Below are 20,846 nucleotides of genomic sequence, written 5' to 3'. Positions count from 1 at the left end.
AAATGTCAAAAACGCCTCGCATTGGCATGAAAAACACATTATCATCGTGCTCACCTGTGCGAATCTAGCGTTAGGCTACATTCACCTGGGCAAGCCTGACATTGGGCCAGATGGAACTCTTGCCATTGTACGTTTTACCCGCGGGTGCGAGGTGCTTTTCATGCAAAGACGCCCTGCATCTCTTCTGTGACATTCTGATTCTCACACGATAGAGGATTTCAATGGGGATCATCATTATCACACATCGCGTGGCATGTGAGTGCCATGTGATGTCTTTATGGGCCATTGAAAATAATGGGCGATGCATTCCGAGGAATGCGGGAAAAAAAAAGATAAGACATACAGTGTGGGTTTTTTTACTTTGCAGCATCACTGTGAGGGAAAACTTCGCTCATGTGTATGACTATTCAAAAGGTCAGAAATGCTGTTTCTTCTCCTTGGGGAGAGCACCTAGAAGGTTAGTGAGGAGACTCAAAAGGCCATTCATGCTCCTCTGGGTAATATGCAAATATGGGAGATGGAATAATACCTCCACAGTGCCACCTATTGGAAGGCAATATTCCATCTCCATTATTTACTCTATTCAAAAGAATGGAGTTCATAGTTGCGCGAGTCTCGTGCTCATGTAGCCTTAGGCTACCTTCATACTGGCGAGTGCAATTTCAGGCCGCGAGACTAGGCCAGTTTTGCGCCGTGGGCAAAGAAGCGATCCTCCACTGCGGCAGCGGTTTGCAGAGTTTCTCCCTTTGTTTTTAATGGATGGGGAAACCTCGCATCGTGTGCACCTAGCACGTGGTGCGCTGCTGCCGTGGCCCCATTGAAAACAATGGGAAATGCGATGTGGAAGCACGTGCCAAGATAGGACGTGCCACGATTTGTTTTCCGCATCATATTATGATGCGGGAACAAGTGGCTCAGGTCTATGACCCCATTAAAAAAAAAAAAGGGGGGGGGGGGGTTCATATATATGTGTCACACAACGAACAAATTTTGCACGATTTTCTTGCCCGTGTGAAGCTGGCCTTTCAATGAAAATCTAGGTTGCAAGACGTAGGTACAATGAGGCCCCAGTGTGCGAAAACTGCTGTCCATGCTACAAACTAGGACATCAGCGTCCCCCGGTCAGAGCCCCATATGCCTCAATGCTTTTATTATCGCTGATCCACAACCTCAGCCAGCCATTAATGCGACTCCCAAAAGCTAATTTATGGGGGTCACCCTGTTTTATAGAAATGTAATGACTCTGAACTCTAAATAACCCAATTCCGGCTTCCCATGACATCACTAAAATCAATAAAGGTTCCAGCTTTTTAAAAATACACTTCTGGACAAAATACGTCAAATATACAAGGCAAAAAACGGCTTTTCTCTCCGAGGTTAGTAGAAGCGCAGAGCTTCGCTCCATGAATGTAACCCTGAAGATAACGAGGATCTGCTGTATTCCTACATTATGCTAATCACAGATTTATACATTTAACGAGCAAAATCTAGTTCTGCTCTAATCCCGGTGAAAACCTTCAAGAAACCGTGTGATTTGTATGGACTTGTGTGCTGCCGCCGGAGTCAGCGGCTGCATGCGAGGCTGTGAATGCCCCACCATCCAGGTTACATAAAGGGAAGATTATGCAGTGATTGCTCTTTGCTGACATCCATCTTCTGCTCTCTTTTATTCTCTTCCAGTCACATTAGCTGCTCGGAGCCCATACGTCACAAAATGGCTGTTAATACTGACAAAATCATTCATCCGAGACATAAACCTCGTTCACACTGGAGCAGGCTGCATCCTCCGGCCTCGCAACAATGAATGACATTACAGCCCGGGAGAGAAAAAAAAAAATACATTTACTCATCATGTTCCTAATCAGCGGCACACAATAATCATCTTATCAGCCCCGTCCCCTGAGAATACTACAGCTGCCGGCTGCTCCACCTGGATTGGCTGAGGCTTAGGCAAAAAACATTTTAGAGAATACAAATTATAAATAATACTATATACCTTTCCAAGCTCAATTTATTTCTGCCGTTTCTGTTCATAAAAAAAAAAAAACACAAAAAAAGTAAAAAGAATTAGTAAAAAAAAATTAATATAAAATCTGTGTCCGCTACACATTTACAAATATTGACAATAGTTGAGAAAAATGATAACTAAAAGCACAACACTGTTTATAAACTGGTCCACAAATACATAAATAATGCTACATATATGAAAGCTGCCTCCGCTACATGTTTACAATAGTTGAGAAAAATGGTAACAATGTTGCAAAAGCACAAGTGTCTTCTAAAAGAATCCTGACACTCACACACTCACACACACACTCGATACAATTGGGGAACCTGAAATAAAAATCATCTTCAATAAGAAAAGTTTCAAAGTTTTTTTTTTCTTAACTTGTTATTATTTACAGAAAAATTCTGCTCGGCCACAAAAAAAAAAAGTTGTGAAAAGTTGCAAAAAAAAAAAAAAATCTCCACTCCAGAAGCCCTGACCAAAAATGTATAAGTTTGTGAGTCAAAAAAAAAAAGCTGCAGAAATGCATGAAGACGCCGAGAAAATGTCTGCATCTTAAGAGAAACGATTAACAAAAAAAAAAAAAAAGCTTCCTTGTGTAGAATGTGTTGTAGCCCCCCGGGGCGCGGGGACTGGGGGTCTGTGCGGGGACATGGTGTCTGCAGGCTTCATTGCATTGTGGGTGTCAGTACAAGTGACGCCATATTTGCCGGTGCCGCCGCTGTAAACAACAAAAAGTGTCTGAGGAGACAGACAGGAGACGCTCCGGCGGATTTCAGGACATTTTATTTGTTGTTGTGGGTGATCCGCGCTCCGCTCGGCAGTCATGTCTCTGGGAATGTCTTACAAGCCCAACCTGAACGCGCAGCTCCACGGCAACCACGGGGCTCCGGGTAAGTGAGCGCCGAGAGTGGGCAAGTAAGTGAGGAGCAGCGCGGGGCTCGGGCCCGGGTGACTGGGGAGGAGGGAGGTGGATGCAGATACCTGGGGAGAGCCCCAGCCTGGAGTTGCTGTGTTGGCCGATGGAATAAGGTCACATCCTGTCACTAGCGGGCTTCCTCGCCGGCTGGAGTACAGGCCGGAGAGCGCGGGAGTCCCGGCGCGGCTGTGGGGGAGGCAGGCGGGCAGTCCGTGGCCCCGGTGACAGGCGAGGCATACACGGATCAGCAGGAGCCCTTTGATCAAGTCCGTTTCAGCGTCTCCATGATCGGCTCCCCAGGGCTGCTGATTGATCTGAAACAAGCGAGCGTTGCGGAGACCTCTAGCGTCCGCTCGTGGTATTGCAGGGCGCTGCTACTATCTGGGAGAGAGGAGGAGGGGGGGAGAGAGTCAGTCCTGCCCATAATTGCCATTACTAATAGCTGCTTCATCATTTATTGTGTGTAGTCCTGGGATGATTATGGGTTACACATTATGGGATGTGCTCAGCCTACAGTTTTATTACAAAGGCTCCATGGAAATCGCTGGAATGACTATTGCTTAATGCCGGCCTGATAATTTATGGGTACTTGCTGTCGTGTCAGCAGTGGTAGAATGAGGAGGATGCTGTATACAAGAGGGGGATATAGTTTTAGGGACTTAAAAAAAATTTTGTTACTTTGAGGGGGGGGGGGATTTAATTTTGCACACTAGATGCAGTGTGTATTTTTTAGGGGACATCCATACCTGCGTTTCTGTGTTCCGTTTTTGGAGATGAAAAATGGAAAGAAAGCGGAAATAAAGGTTTCCGTTTTTTTCACCAGTGATTTTAATGGATTTAAAAAAAAAAGGAAAGCTTTTAGTTTGCTTCTGTTCCATTAGGTTTCAGTTTTACGGAATGACTAGCGCAGTCTACAGCGTTATTTGTAGCGATTAAAAAAATAATGGAACCTTCTTAGTATTTTAAAAGCACATTGAAAACAATGGAAAAAAAATAGTTTAATTCAGTTTTTCTGCTCCAAAAACGGAACAGAAATAAAATTACGACTGAGGCGACATTCATACGGGCAAGCTCTGTTCCGTAGTGCGATTGCCCTTCACATGGCTGAGTGTGATATAGCGCTTGTTGATGTGTGTTTTACATGCGGGTGCGAGGATTTTTCCATTTGAAACGCCTCGCGTCGCTTCTGTGAAATTGCGATCCTCAGGCGTGTTTCACGTGCGTCAGAGGATCACAAGTGTTTCTCATTGATTTCAATGGGAAACATCACATCGCACGGTATGCGCACGCCATGCGATGTCTTTAAAGGTCCCATTGGAAACAATGGGTGAGGTGTTCCGAGAGAACGCCAAAAAATAGCACAAGCAGCGATTTTTATTTATTTTTTTAATATATTTTTTTTAATCTTGCAGCATTGCTGTGAGGGAAAAAACTGGTCATGTGAGTAACTCCATTCAAAATAATGGAGTTCATAGGATGTGACATTGGCGATATTCCTGTGCGAGTTCTTTCATTTTAATGGGCTGATTCACACGAGCGATAGTTCTTTCAAACCGATAGTCTCAGTTAGAAAAATCGCTGCATGCCCTATTTTTGTGAGCCTCGCACAATATTAGGGCGTGTAATGTGCGGTGTCCCACAGATCGCACAACGCACGGACGGAGTATCTGCACGCTGGGTGATGTGAGTTGTGCATGTGAATCGTGGGCACAGCTCACAAATACAGTGTGACAGTGCGCTCACACCGGTGATTTTACCTCTACAGGTTCCGTCTGATTTCGAGATTCACAGAACTCGCACGGAAAAAGAACCCTTTTATTTAAATGTGTTGATTCACACAACCTTTTTTTCTCTTGATTGGACTCCGCATGTCCTATTTTTGTGCTATTCTTCTTCAAGAGTAACCTATTATTTACTATGGGAGAGTTAAAAAACAATAAAAATATGTATTTTTCATGCACATAAAATTTCATGGGAAATAGTGACCAAAATCATACTCGCCCGCGTGAATACAGCCTGAAAGCCCTAACGCAAGGACAATTTGAAACTACATGTCTTTCAATACCCGTGTATTACCGCAGATTGTGATCGTGGAATCCACAATTCAAACCCGTCCGTGTAAGACCGGCCTTTTTGGGTGCTTTTATACGGAATGATTACCTTTTTAAAAAATTGTTCAAATGAGCGAAAGTGAAGGATAATCGTTCCGTCTAAACACATGCTAAGGCTGCATTCCCACGAACGTATATCGGCTCGGTTTTCACGCCGAGCCGATATACGTTGTCCTCGTGTGCAGGGGGGTATAAAAACAAAACAAAAAAACTTTTTCCAGCTGCACTTCAATGCAGACCCTCAAAGGTATATAGGGAATGAGCTTCTAAAAACACTTGTTAATAGGGTTAAATGGGTTCAAAATATAAATAAGCAACGCGTTTCTGCATCAACTGACGCCTTTATCAAGCATATCTTGATAAAGGCGTCAGTTGACGCAGAAACGCGTTGCTTATTTATATTTTGAACCCATTTTTATTTTGATGTATGTTCTTTGGGAATAAAACTTGGCTTACTATTAACAAGTGTTTTTAGAAGCTCATTCCCTATATACCTTTGAGGGTCTGCATTGAAGCGCAGCTGGAAAAAGTTTTTTTCTTTTGTTTTTATATTGCATCATCCCCATTTTTTTGGAAGAATTTTGGGGTACCTTTTTAGCTGCTGCTCTCCAAAAAGACATGGATGTGTAGTTATTAGATGCACATATATATATGTTTTTTTGGATAATACGGAAGGTCCCTCACTAAAGAAACTCCTTAAAGGCTAACTTGGATTCCAGGTGTAGGCGGGACACAAAAGCTTTTGTTGCTCCGCCTAACACCTGGTAAGTAGTATTACCGGAATTATTAACTATTTTCACCCATGGGCATGGCGCTCTCTCTAACTTGTGTTTCCGTGTGCAGGCGGGGGGGAGAATGGAAGAGCCAGGAGCAGGAACTGTGCTCCCGCCCCCTCTCTGTCTCCTCTTCGCCCCTCTGCACTATTTGCAATGGGGAGAGGTGGGGCGGGGCTACTTCTTGGAACTTAGCCCCGCCCCGCCCCACCTCCTTTCATTGCAAATAGTGCAGAGGGGTGGAGAGGGGGCGGGAGCTCAGTTCCTGCTCCTGGCTCTTCCATCCTCCCCCCCCCCCCCCGCTCACGAGGACAACGTATATCGGCTTAGCGTGAAAAACCGAGCCGATATACGTTCGTGGGAATGCAGCCTAAGGATCGAATGACAATCCGTCATTTCTTGATTGCCATTCATTTTATGCAGGCAAAAAAATCATTGTTGGCTCGTTCAGTTATTATTTGGTTTAAACAGCGCTCGTTCAAGCGTTCTCATTCACAAATACAGCGAATGAGAACGACTGAATTATTTCTCATTTGAATGATCAAATGATGTGTCTGCCTTTATAAAAAGACAGCAGGAGAACTCCGAAATAGTTCACTTGTTCAAACAATAAATCATCTAAAAGGACCCTCAAAGGCTTTTTTTCCAATAAAGCTGAAATAAGGTATACCAAAGTATAATGGCCAAAAGGACGCTTTTGTTGGCCAATAGTCTATGGGCATATGATACATACACATCTCAAGCACTTCCCAAAGGATATGCTGACCGTACAGTCTAAGGGCTTAAGGCCCATTTACACGAAACAATAATCGCTCAAAATTCGCTCAAAGGATGTCTTTTAAGCCATAGTTGTTGCGTGTAAATGCTACAATCGTTTACTTTTCAGCCGAAGAATGATTTTTATGTGAGCATAAAAGCCATCGTTTGGCCGGAGAGCTCATAGCAGGGACCACACACTGTGTTCTCCACAGGAGCGCTGATTACATTGTATTCAGCTTGCAGCCCCACGGCAGAACAAAGGAGCTGTATCCAGAGAACAGATTACCTGCTGTTCTCTGCATACAGCGCTTGGAGGCTCATTTACATGCAAATGAAGGTAACAAGCTGCTAATGGGCATTAGTGCCCATTAGCAGCTTATGCAAAGCAATCGCTAAAACTGTCAATCTCCCTATCTTTTAAACGAATTTTGATCAATCATCTTTGCATGTAAATGGGCCTTTATTCATACAAGCAATTATCACATCTGTGTGCTGTCCATATTTGCACACTGACAACACACGGACACATTACAGTCAATGGGACTGTACAGATGCAGCTTTTTTTTTTTTACACGGACTGTAAAAAATTGCAGCATGCCCTACTCTGTTCCAACGTCTCAGATATGGATGACGAGAAAAAAGAGGGGTGGAGCAAAACGCGTACAGTCGTGTTTGTTGTGAACAATGATACTACATACGAGGTGAAGAGTGTGAAGTGGTAACTTCAATAGTGGAGGTGCTGCCTGACCAGATGACGCACCCCCTGGGTGGGCATGACAAGAGAATAGGACTAAAAAACTGTCTGACTCTCACTACAGAGGCAAACAGGATCTGATTATCAACCCTTTTGGGACCCACCAATTGCTTGTATAGCCTGTATGTTTTAAACATCAGCTGAACTGATGAAGGGGTTTTCCCTAAGCTGATCACGTGCTTTATTAAATAAAAGGAAAAGTTTTCCACACCTCTGGTCACTTCCTACTTGTTTTACCTGGAGTGTTGCGCCTCCTCCAACTTCTCAGATGACAGTCTCCCATTCAAGTCAATGGGTGCAAAAAAAAGCACATGCACACCGAGGACATCCATGTGTCCTTCACTTTTTACTGATCATTGCTCAGCTATTATATAATAAAAATTGGGCTTCCTACCATTTTATTGCATGCGAGAAAAAAACTAATCACAGATGGATGTAATAAAACAGACACATGCAATGGATATGATTGACACATGGACCATACTCAAGTATTAAAATTGTTCCATTTTCAGACACCAAAATCCCAGGTCATGCGAAGAAGGCCTAAATACAACAGAAACAAAATCCACTGTTATGTCCACGAAGGACGTAAATTAAACTGAAAAAAAGTTGTGAATTTTCTGTGAAATTCACTACGAATCCGCAGCGAAATCCTTATGCATTATCTGCAGATTTTACTAGAGTCAGTTTGAATTTCACCCAGTTTTTTGCAAGCTCATTCACACAGGCGAGAGTCTCACAAGTTTTGTGCATTGAGAGAATCACAAAACTCGCACGAATATGAACTCCATTCTTTGGAATGGACTTATTCACATGAGCGATTTTTTTTTTTTTTTTTTTTCTTTCCCTACGCAGCATATTCTATCTTTTGCTGTACGTAACACCCTGCCCATTGTTCTCAATGGGACCTTAAAAGCAAAGGGACTTGTGATTTGTATAGTGCCAACTTATTCCGCAGTGCTTTCAGGTAATTTATTTATTACCCCCATGGGTACTCATTTTACCGGAAGGATGGAAGGCTGAGTCAACCTTGAGCCAGCTACTTGAGGGGATTGAACTTGCAACCCTCAGGTCATGAGCGAGAGCTTAGGACTACATACTGCTGCCTTAACACTCTGCGCTACACGAGGCCCCAAAATACATCGCATGGCTCTCCCTGGGCCATGTGAAGTGATGTTTCCCTCTGAAATCAATGGGAAACACTTGTGATCCTATTATGCACGTGAAACATGTGGCTGAGGAACGCAATGTCACAGAAGTGATGAGAGGCGTTTTTCAGCAAAAAATGCCTAACATTTGCATGAAAAACACACCTTGGCAAGTGCATTTGCAAGCTGAGTTTCTTGGCTCAATATCGTGCTCGTCTGTGTGAATGTAGCCTGAAAGAGTTGAAAATCTGCTTTATAAATTGACTTGTTTCTGGATTTACCAATGCAGGTCAATTTCCAGACAGATGTTTTTCTGCAGTGTGTTGATAAAATTTGGTAAAATCTCATCCATTTTCTTGCGATTCTATCCTGCAAATGCTGGACAGAAAATCCACCTTGTATCCATCCCGCGTGAACATTCCCACAAACGGGCGATCTATATCATGATCTTTATGTTAGATGATCCAGCGCTGCAACCATCTGCTCGAGCATTGGAAAGTGTATACGTACATATTAGATGTTTTGACATAGCACTGAGTTGCATCGCAGCCCCGCTCTGATTGACAGCAGTAGCAATCTCCTGGTTGGGCACTACAGCCGTTAGTCAAAGTTGTGCACAGAGTTAATGCACTTCGGGGGACTTGCGAGAGCATATGGCTGCCTGCACACAACTGGGTCAGATTCCGCAGCGGAATCCGCCCCTGTGTCCGGCCGGTGACCCCCGCATACCTGTCCAGATTCTTCTTATCTGTACTGCGGGTGTGTTGGCCGGCGCACATGCGCAGTACAGATAATGCTGCGCCATCGCTAGGCGATACTGCCCAATATATCCCATCTCTTGATTAGTGACATTGTCAAAGCATAATTAGTGTTATTCACCCCACATGCTAAAATTTTTAAAGGGGTATTCACATCTTAGATATTTATGACACATCCAAAGGATATGCTGTAAGTGTCTGACAGATGTGGGTTCCTTCTCTGGTGTCAATACCTATCTCTAGAACAATGTCCTTTCTGCCATTCTGCCGCTGTGCTACATTGTCTCCATAATTCCCATTAACTTCTGTGTGAGTTAGGGCTGTCTTGCACGAGCGCATAGTCATAGCATAATACACTCGCGAGTTTTGTGCATGTAATATGCTGTACCAATATCCCAAAGTCATCCATGTTGCTGCTCACACAAATTGCGTAAATTATGCTTACAAAAAAAATCACAGCATGTTCTCTCTTGGCGCATTAGGAAGCCAAGATAATACAAGGCAATGGGATGCGTGCAGCGAGATACGCTTGTGTGAGCCCGGCCTTAACAAAACAGCTTAGTACAACAGACTCTGTTACCATAATCCGAGCTAACTCCCAGCAGCAGGAGGGACAGGTTGGAGAATCTCCATTCTGGAGATAAGTGTGGGTCTCAGAGGTGGGACAGGCATCTACCAGACATTTATGACACACTCCTATTCCATTGAAATCAATGGCAATACAGTGTCACAGTGCTATACAGTGATCTATGGTCACGCAGCCCACTTCATGGCCAAAGTCGCCGTATATCCCAAGCTGAACTTCACTTCACAGCCTCTTCAATTTTCAGACAGTGATTTGAAAATTACCAAATTAGGCCTCAGTTGCATATGGTGCTCTTCCACTGCTGAGCTCTGTCATATGTCCATACAAAAGCTTAGGGTCATATATGGAGATTTTTAAAAGATTAGGAAACGGCACACTAGCGTATTTTGGGTCTGTTTGCTGGCAGTGGTTCGCATGAAAAAACTAATTTCTCAGTCCTGTCATACAACCAAACATTATTTCACGACCATATGTGGAGCATTTCTGTACTCGTGAGACATGGGGTGTTTTTGATCCAAGAGCACCCTTGAAAATAAATTTTAGGGCTAAAACAGCATACAATTGGAAAAATTGTTAATTTTAATTTTCATGACCACAAAACACCATTGGCAAAAAAAAAATAAGGCTGGGTTCACACGGGTCGGAATCCCGCCGGAAATATTGCGGTCTTTGCCGTGACAAATGGCCGTCCCGTGTGGATGAGATTTTTGACAAATCTCGTCCACATGGCTGGCTAATTCCGGGATTAACGCCGCAGCGAAATTCTGCACGCAACTTCCATGGCAAATCCGCCCTGTGTGAACCCCCTGCTTGATTAACTCAGACAAAAAATTTACAATGGCAGAACTGCACTTTTTTGGTCACTTCAAAAACAATTGAATAAAAATCTATGAAAAAGTCATATGTTCTCTAAAATGGTACATTATTGTTGTTAGCTGTTTAGTCATTCACGACCCATCGGCAACCCTAAAAATGAGCTCCCTCCATGTTTTTCGGCTTTGCATGGTTTCTTTCAGTTGTGTGATATCCATGCCAGTATCAGCTCTGACAGTATCGGCCATCGTGTCCTTTGGCGGTCAGGTCTTCTTTTGCCACTGATCTATACAAGCATTATAGATTTTTCTAGCTACTCTACTCGCATTACATGGCCAAAATACGTGAGTCTGAGTCTGGCCTACAGTGATATATTGGGTCTTATACGATTCAGGACTTCTCTGTTTGTTACTCTCGCCATCCATGGTATACCTAGCAGCTTTCGCTAGCACCGTAGCTCAAACGCATCAATCCTCCTTCTATCAGCTTTATTCGCAGTCCAGTTTTCACATCCATACATGGTTCTGGGGAAAACGATGGTTTGTATTATCCTGCGTTTAGTTGCTATACTGATATCCTTACTTTTCCAGATTTTGTCCAAGTTTGACATTGTTATATCCTACGTTTTACCTTTAGAATATATTCTCCAGCCTGGTCAATTTTCAAGCCAAGGAAGATAAAGTCTTGCATGCATTCTAGGACCTCATTGTCGATTTTGATTTGAATTTGGCCATTTTTTTGCAGTTGTCATAATTTTAGTCTTCTTTAGGGTAGAGGCCCATTTTTACACTTTCACTTTTAATCTTCCATATTAGCTGCTTCAGACCAACTTCGTATTCTGCAAGCAATTGTGTCATCTGCATAACGGAGATTGTTAATGTTTCTGCCACCTATTTTCACCCTGATTTCCAATTAGTCTAGGTCCATTTTTCACATGATCACTTCCACATATATGTTAAACAAGAAAGGTGAGAGGATGCAGCCCTGTCAGACGCCTTTGCCGATCCCAAACCAATCTGTGTCTCCACACTGTGTTCTTACAGTGGCTTCTGTACATTAAATGGCACAGTTGAAAAATAGAACTTGCCGTGCAAAAAGAAGCCCTCACACAAATATTGCCACCTGAAAAATAAAAAAGTTATGATTTTTTGAAAGTGGGAATAGCAGAATGTGACCTGGACACAAGAGCAACAATGACCCTTGTTCACGAAAGGGATAAAGATAATTAAAGAATTAATAAAGGTTCCAATATGGGGTCCTTTTGGGGATTTTGAGGTCTTTGCAAACTTGAAATGGTGCATGAGAAAAAAGCATACTAGTAAAAAGAAGGCCCCAAAATACACAAGGTGCTCCCTCATTTCCAAAGCCAATATCAAAAGTAATAAATATTGAGTTTTGTTTCTCCATTAGCTCCATTTACTGAAAAATGGGTTAAAATAGAAAATCTAGAAATTTTTTTAAATTTCAACTCCGTTTGCTTTAAAGGGCCACTCAGATGGAAATTTTTCTTTTTCCATGTTTGCCCCTTATCACACTTTGGAGGTCTCCTTTGTGTATTCTAGCCACTTCAGTGTCTATCTGATGCTTTTCAGGCACCATCTAGAGTGAGATTTTTATCAGGCACCATCTAAAGTGAGATTTTCTTTACTTTCAATCAATCCCATGATGCATCAGCACAGAAGACAAAAATAGTACAGCCTCAGCTAATGCTGGGAGGACAGGTTAATTATCATTACCGTCTATACTCATCAAAATAGACTATAAAGCCCCATTTACATGGGATGAACTTTCAGGCAAACAGTGCGCGACAGCGTGTTGCAGTAATGCTCGCTCCTGTGCTGTTCCACTGGAGCGAGTATCGCTGCCATTGCTCAGAGCGCAGGCAGCGTGGAGGCCGGACAGCAGGTGAGTGTTTTCCCCTCTTACGCCTTCATACACTGTAAGCAGACCGTTGTTCAGTTCTGAATGACTGCTGTTTACACTGCATGGCTAGTTGTTCAGTTTTCTGCATGCAGAAACTAAACAACTGAACAACTCTCATTCAGTCGTTCAGTCTCTGCATGCATTTACATGGGATGACTATCGTTTAAATTCCCATGGGAGTGCAGGAATTTCAATAACTCTGAATGATAATCATCCCATGTAAACAAGCCATTAGTGTACAGTCAGGGGGATGAGCTGTGAACTCCTCTATTTAACTGTGTGACAGGAGCTGTTTGATCATCATCCGTAACTGTGACAGGAGTGAGTGCCTGTTTCTGCCTGTAGGCAGTTTCTGTGGTAGATCCATGTAACAGCATCACACAAACTGAGAATCTGAGTAGAAAATGAATCCATAACCCGAAGTAAATCTGAGCTGGTCAGAATTGACAGCGGGCCAGGCGATCAGTTCACCATCGGGGATTCCGAGTGGGGGCTCCCCAGCAATGACCTACCCTCAGGACAGTTCACAAATGGTTTTTGCCCATAAAACCCCTTTCACACCCCTCAGTGACATAGGTATTTTTGGTCTTAAGGAGATAAAGTTTTAGTGATTTTTAGTTTGCACTGATTTAATGCTATAACATTTTTATTATTATTATATGCTCAATTTCACTCATTATGCACTGTACTTTTTTTCAGCTGTAAGTGCACATTCTCCTTCCACTAGCATGGGATCATCTGTACAGTACAGACAGCTGGTGAATGATTATGGACCTCCATCTCTAGGATATACACAGGTAAAATGAAATATGGTATATTGACTATTTAATTTCACCAATACAGGGTTACTACAAATGATCTTCTCGATTTGAAACATTCATAACTCATGTTTAATGACACTCAGATACATAATACTGATAGCAATGGAAACAAACTCAAAACGTTTTGTTGCACAACATCAAAAATATTTTACACAGGAGGTGTTCAGTGTGAGCCCCTTTGTCATTCAACACACATTGAGCCTGTAGTCAAGTTCCTGCCACACATGTTGTAGGATATCACAATTGACTGATGCAATGGCTTCTGTGATGATACTCGCAGATCATGTATGGTGGGTGGTAAGGGTGATATGTAGACTCTTAATACTCCACCAGAGAAAAAAAATGACAAGGCTTAATGTCTAGGGAACATTCAATATCGTAACAACCTGCACGGCCAATCCATCTGTTTGGTTATCTCCTATGGAGCTCATTTCTAACTTCATTGTGACAATGGGGGGGGGGGGGGGGGCCCTCGTAGTTGTGAAAATCAAGGACACAAAACGCCCTCCTGCTTTCGTTGGCAGCCATTTTGTGTCATATCCCCCTACCGACAACTACAGCAGAATAAAACATTTTGGCCCTCCTTTAGCAAAACTGTCTACCAGTAAAACTGTCCTTGTTGCCCATAACTGCCAATCACAGCGCAGCTTTCATTTTACCTCAGCAGCTTGAGAAATGAAAGCTGCTCCGTGACTGAATGTTATGGGCAGCAAGCACAGTCTTACGAAAAATTTTTTTTGAGTTTCTGTTTCTATTTAAATCAAATTTATGTATCTGAGTATTAACCCCTTAACAACCACCGATACACTTTTTGACGGCCTGTATCGCGGGGCGACCTCTCTTCATACAGCGCGAGTGTCAGCTGTTTATTACAGCTGACACTCGCGGGCAATAGTTGCAATCAGCCGCACAGCTGAACGGTGTTTATGACCTTTAAATCCCCGAACAATGTTCGAGGGTCCCGTACGGCCCCTCTGTGATGAGATCACAGGGAGCCAAGCGGGTGTCACAGCTTGGCCCCAGGGCTGCCTTAGTAGACTGCCTATCAAGCCGTCCCTGTGGGGTGGCCAGGAATGTACTTTTTCAGTCACTCTGTGTCCCAGAAAAAATGCAATAAAGAGCGATCAAAAAGTCGTATGTATTTCAAAATGGTACCAACGTAAACTACAGGATGTCTCGCAAAAAATGAGCTCTCGCACAACTATGTCGACAGAAAACTAAAAATTTTATTCCACGCAGAAGATGGTGGCAAAAAAATAACTGTTAAAAATTAAATGAAAAAAAATAAAAGTAGTACAGCAAAAAAAAAAAAAATCTACAAGTTTGGTATCGAAGTAATCGTACTGACCCATAGAATAAAGTTATCACCTTATTATTGTTGCAGTTTGTGCTTCGTAGAAACAAGACGCAACGAAAGATGGTGGAATGTCGTTTTTTAAAATTATTTTACTCCACTTAAAATTTTTCAGTACATTATATGGTACATTAAATAGTACCATTGAAAAATACAACTCGTCCTGCAAAAAACAAGCCAAGCCCCCATACAGCGACGTCGATAGATAAATAAAGTAGTTACGATTTTTAAAAGGGGCGAGGAAAAAACAGGAGAGATTTCACGTGTATTAGGACGTCTTTAGACAAAAAAAGCCACAATTCCTTTTTTTCCATTTTACTCTTTTGTTATATTCCCAATCCTGTTGAATCCACTTCTGGCTTTGGCTATAAAATTGTAGATTCTTTCTAAAAAAGCACAGTGTAAATCCACCCTTTAAAGGTTTTTTTTTCCCGCGATTTTACATTGATGACCTATCCTTATGATTGGGCATTAATGATCTGTGAGGGGATAGCGGGGGTCCAATTTCAGGAACTCTCAATCAGAACAAAGTGGCAATGCCGCAGTCTCTTCACTTAACAATACAGCAAACACCTTTAAATAAACTTGGCCCTCTGGATCAACTCTTGCTTCAATTCTTCATCCTTAGATTGCCTGACGTGCCCCTCTTCAGAAACCTTCCTAATTAGGAGGACATGCAATCTAGCTGGTTATACATACTTGGGATAACTTTGTCTATCTAGACTTTCATCGTACTTTTAGTAGAGAAGTGTATTCTGTTCTGTAACCATGTTGGTTGTATTACCAATAATCCAGCTACCCTCTAACACTACTGAAAATCATATTGTTTGAATTCCAAAACTTTCAGTCTATAGGAGAATAATTACAGTTGAAGAAAATGTAAAGTTTAAATAACTGATGAATAGGACAAAAAATGTACAACTACTTTACAAAACGCATGCATTCAAAATGGTAGCTGGACTATTATGAAAAGGGGCAGTAAAATGGGTGTAGTTAAGTAAGTCACATTGTTGAACATATTTCCCATTTTTCCCTATTACTGTTAATATAGCTGTATTATTTCTGTACAATACACCAATATTGTTACCACAGTATGGAAGAGGAAAAAAACGCATCCATTGTTACTAATAAACAATCCCAGCATATTCAGATCACTAAACAGCATGGCAAACCATTATTCAAAATTTCCTAATGACACCAAAATAGACATTTTTCAGTATCACTTTATATAATTGTAACAACCTGACTAATTTTTAATTTGTATTAACATTATTATGAACTTTGCTTACCTTCCATTTCAGGGCACTTCTAGTAATCAGGTACCCCAAAGCAAGTATGCAGAACTCCTCGTCATCATAGAGGAGCTAGGTAAAGAAATTAGACCAACTTATGCTGGCAGTAAAAGTGCAATGGAAAGACTAAAACGAGGTAAGAATGTGTTTCACTTATAATAAATGCAAACAGCTTTTAAATGTCCTCGAATAGAATTTTTTTGGCCTCACACAATTATTGCCATTAGTAATTAGTGTGTATATCTATAAATAAGCTCAGAGATGTGGTGGAAGGAACGAGTACATCACTAGTCAATCTCCGCTCCCGCCTAGTACTTTTCATGCGCCTTTCCAAAATGGTCCAGCTTCTAGTCCCTCTGTATAACTCCTTCATGGAGGATGTCCAGACTCCACTCCACTGAGCCTCCTCTCCCCAGAAGTTATCCTGGTCTCACAGCCAGACATACTCCTCTCTCAGCTGCAGTGGCTAAAGTCTTTGCAGCCATTACTACTAAGCTCACTAGAGAGATCAGAGACGTAAGCGAACCTCTACTCTTGAAGAGCAAGTAGCTAATGCAACTATAGCTCTTGAATTCCATGAGAAAGAGATGGAACAAGTACATGAAGAGAGCAATCTTCTTCCCAATAAGCTGAGACGTGTAGGAGCCCACAGGAATATGCTGCGAACTTGCAGTCTGCCTGAGATCACGAAACTTGCAATGTACCATCACTGCTCTGTTTCAGGATGTTTCTCCATATATTCCTATCAAGCGTTGAACAATTGTTACAGGTTGTGCGATCTTCCTCTAGCCTAATGTTTCAGAATATTCACTGCTTTGGTCTCCCCAACTATCGGGAACCAGTGTGCCCTCAAAGCCCGGGAATCCCTCAGCAGAAGCAGATCCGATAATGATGGTGATTTCAGTTCAAATTGATATTCACTTATGAAGACAAAGTCCACATTACCCCAACTCACAAGGGAGTCTAATACGAATTTTGCTACCTATGCTACTTCAACCTCATTCACCTCCAAAATCTACCGTGGCAGCTCCATCCTTAGATCTTCTTCAGTTCTCCACCCAAAAGAGATATTCAACTATCATCACTTCCGGACACCACATCAAATGAATGGGCAGTTTTCCATCCAATGCGCTCTCTTTATCCATTTGTCGACATGCGTTTTGTGGTCCTCTGAACCATTTTGATGCTCTAGGACTGAAAACTCTTTCTGCCAGTCACCATCCTTCTTCATTCCATTAATATTAAAGACTACTGGACTCTTCTCTTCTTTCTTTACATTTTCTTTTTATACAGTATATAAACTGGTCAGCCATACATAGCAAGAAAAATTAGGTGATGTGAATAACATTAGCTCATGACAGTGGCACTTGTCAAGGGGTGGGATAGAATAGTCAACGAATGATCTGTCAGTTCTTGAAGTTAATGAGGGAAATTTACCGGTACTAAAGGTGCTTTTAGAAAAACTGATTATGCTTTAAAAGATTGTTCAAACAAACAAGAGTAAATGAATTGTTCGGTCTAAACATGAGCCAATGAATGAACAAGAATGGTTCACTTTTCGCTCGTTGTTCATAAAAATACTTTTTGGCTCGTTCACTAATTGTTCAGTTTAAATGGCACTTATTTAGTCTTTTACATTTGCTTATACAGCAAATGTGAAACACGAACGATTCTCGTTTGAACAAGCCAATGATGCATCTACCTGTGTAACAGACTGGACGAGAGCGAACGAGCTAGTGGTAACATCACTTGCTCATTCAAACGAGAATCGGCTCTTCTAAGAGGACCCTAAGCCCGGCATTTGCGACACTGGGGTTATGATTCCCTGGCACATGCTGCACTGATAACATGACAAGGCGCACACCTCTTATGTATTCAACTCATCCCGGCAGCTTTGCGTGCCATCTCAGAAGTGTACGCCAGATTCGATCTGGTGTACATTACTCGTATAATTCCAGTTTGTAGGTCTGGCCATACCCATCTTGACAATCTCTGCCCACTTTTAAAAAAACTTAGGTGAGGCCAGCGCAGAAAGCTTAAAAATCAAAATTTTTTGCAAAAGGTAGCAACTTTATGCCACAAAGTAGCATAAAAACTTTCGTAAATGTGCCCCAATGTGTTTGAAGCAGGAAAAATGTGCAATTGTAATGATCTGAGCAACTTTCATAAGGGCCAAATTATGATGGCTAGACGACTGGATGAGAGCAGGTTTTGTGGGATATCCTGATATACAGTGATTAGTACTTACTTACCAAAAGTGGTCCAAGGAAGAACAAGTTAAGTGGTGACAGGGTCATGGGTGCTAAAGGCTCATTGATGAGTGTGGGGAGCAAAGGCTAGCCCAGGGACGCAGAACCTACAGGCCAGATTGCAACCTTCCGCCCTTGTAGACACGCCTGTCTGTGCACTCAGCCATGTTTCTGATCGCTGGGCTGGCCTCTGCAGGGCTGCAATGAGCGCTTTCCTCTAGTACACGTTATAGCAAGGCAAGCATTGAAAACAGAAATAAGTAAACTAACAGCTGATTCTTCTATCTATTGTGTTAATAACCGTATACTTTTCTTCTTTCTCAGGAATCATTCATGCAAGGGGTTTGGTACGAGAATGTTTGGCTGAGACAGAGCGAAATGCCAGATCCTAGCCATGCGCAGTGAAACCTCTGAAGCATACAAAGCTAGTTCCGGATTTTTTTTTAAACTTCAGGGCAGTCTTTCTGAATATTTAGCCAGTGGGATTCGCTAACTCACGGGGATCCCTCTAATGTACTGTAAAGCTGCTAAACACAAGATGCAATTTTTATTAGCAAACAGAATTTTCACGTATGGTTAAGTATTTAAGGCTCTCTGATTCTTTTTCTAAGAGTCCAAGGAAATTCATGATTTCTTGCATCATAAGCTACAGTATATTTTCTTCATCCTTTTTGTGCATTAATATTCAGGTTCTATCAACCAGGTTCTACCAACTTTTATGCATTCTAATCATTTGCTTATTACTTTGTGCTGGTCTTAAAAAAATAACGCATGTTTTTTTCTGTCTTAAGTTTTGGTTTAAAGTTTGCAGTATGCACCATCATCACGGACTTCTCTGTTTTCATAGAAAATTTGGCAGTTTGTTTGGGTCCCAAAATGATCAGAAAAGTCATTAAACAGTGTAACATTTCTGTAGGTATTTCCCAAAGGTACTATTTTGCAGTACATCTGGCTGTTATAGGCTGTGGGCACACGGGAGGATATGTGGAGAGCCCAACCATACTATGAACAGAGCCTAAGAGTGATGCATACAGTTGTATGCAATAGTTTACCAAACTTTTTTTATTTCCTCCCAGTCAAATTACATGTTCTGTTTATTCTATAAGCAAACTTTCATATTGTAAAGTCAGCAGGGCTAGCTGCTTAGTTCTTCAGCCACAGCTCCACTGACTCTACTGCCACTTTTCTTGATGCATTGTGATTTTTGTTATTAGTATATAATTATTAATGGCTTCATAGAACAGTTTACTTTAGATCGTTTTTGTTTTTTTATGGGTTTGTATTACTGACCTATGCATTTGCATGTAAACGCTTGATAACCATTCAACATGCATGTGTTCCTTAATCTGACAGAGGGCACGAAAACTTTTCTATAGGTAGATTTAAATATCTATCTTATTGTTATTATTGCATATTCAAATTAGGCTGTGTCAGTGAAAAACAAAACAATGAAGTTTAACGATTTGCATCTTTGTATGTATTTATTACTTTATGTAATAAAACTTATTTTCACTAAGGATCTGAATAGTGTACACTTGTTTTACAAGTATTGTAATAATTATTCATCAGAAAAGATATTAGAGGGCCTTCACACTTGCAATCGCGATATCACAGCATTTTTTTTTTAACTCGAATGTCAATAGGACTTTCTAATGTTAAAAACGCACCGTACAAAATTTGCGATTTTTGTGCGATGCGTTTTTAACATTAGAAAGTCTAATTGACATTCGCATAAAAAAAACCGCAGCAATATAGCAAGTGTGAAGGCACCCTAAAGTAATCAAATTACTGGAATAATAATAAACGGGAACCTGTCACCAGAATTTATTATTAAAAGGGGTTGTCCCACTTTTTTATTTGCTGAATGAAGCAGGCAGCGCCATACATTGCACAGTGGCCCGACTTGGTACTGCAGGTTGTATCCCATTCACTTCAATAGCAACCCGGACCACTGCACAATGTAAGCAGCTGTCTGCTTCCTGCAGCAATACTGCTAGAAATGGGACAACCCCATTAAACTGATGCCTTGAAGTTATATCACATTACCACTGCTTTAAAGAGAATCTGTCCAATGGACGGTCTTATCCGTGATTGACAACTGTGTATGACTGTACATACAGGGAAGGCTGACAATCACTGATAGGATCACCCATTGGTATGTTCAATGTAGAATGTCCAGACCCTTTCTAAAGGTTGTGAAAATAAAAACTCTATAAATTTGGCATTGCCATAATAGTAGACACACAGAATAAAAAGTGAACATGTAATTTTTGCCGCACAATGAATGCCATAAAAAAACACACACATCCCACCAAAAAAGGTCAAACAATAGCAGCACCTAGTGGACAATGTCAAGATGTGTTGGCACATGACCCATTTACTAGCGGAATGGTAACAATTAGTTGGCAATTTGCACAGAGCCTGTATTGGTGCCTTTTATACAGAGGGATTCTCTAGAATCAATTCACAGCATCCCATCAAGCAAGCTATGTTTTTTTTGTCCATTTCTCAACAAAAACAACAAAAAACAACTGTATGCCTCCATATAAAATTGTAATAATTTGGGGGTAGAGTAAAA

General features: G+C 41.6%; 1 protein-coding gene across 1 annotated transcript; it reads left to right on the top strand.

Moving 5' to 3' along the window:
- The first annotated feature begins 2,689 nt into the window (after window positions 1–2,689).
- CDK2AP1 (cyclin dependent kinase 2 associated protein 1) lies at window positions 2,690–19,785 on the top strand. Its single transcript, XM_066603338.1, has 4 exons — window positions 2,690–2,901; window positions 13,252–13,349; window positions 16,029–16,155; window positions 18,593–19,785. Exons 1-4 carry the CDS (start codon window positions 2,835–2,837, stop codon window positions 18,658–18,660), a joined length of 360 nt encoding a protein of 119 aa, XP_066459435.1. The 5' UTR covers window positions 2,690–2,834; the 3' UTR covers window positions 18,661–19,785.
- Window positions 19,786–20,846: the final 1,061 nt, after the last annotated feature.

Source organism: Eleutherodactylus coqui, chromosome 5, assembly GCF_035609145.1.
Source record: "Eleutherodactylus coqui strain aEleCoq1 chromosome 5, aEleCoq1.hap1, whole genome shotgun sequence".
Classification (NCBI taxonomy): Eukaryota; Metazoa; Chordata; class Amphibia; order Anura; family Eleutherodactylidae; genus Eleutherodactylus; species Eleutherodactylus coqui.
This window is presented reverse-complemented; position numbering and strand designations above follow the sequence as displayed.

Excerpts from the sequence above, each read along its gene's own strand:
- CDK2AP1 (XM_066603338.1), top strand. The coding sequence starts at position 2,835 with ATGTCTCTGGGAATGTCTTACAAGCCCAACCTGAACGCGCAGCTCCAC. Across the intron at positions 2,902-13,251 it reads CGGCAACCACGGGGCTCCGG|CTGTAAGTGCACATTCTCCT; the intron begins GTAAGTGAGCGC and ends ACTTTTTTTCAG. Across the intron at positions 16,156-18,592 it reads AATGGAAAGACTAAAACGAG|GAATCATTCATGCAAGGGGT; the intron begins GTAAGAATGTGT and ends CTTCTTTCTCAG.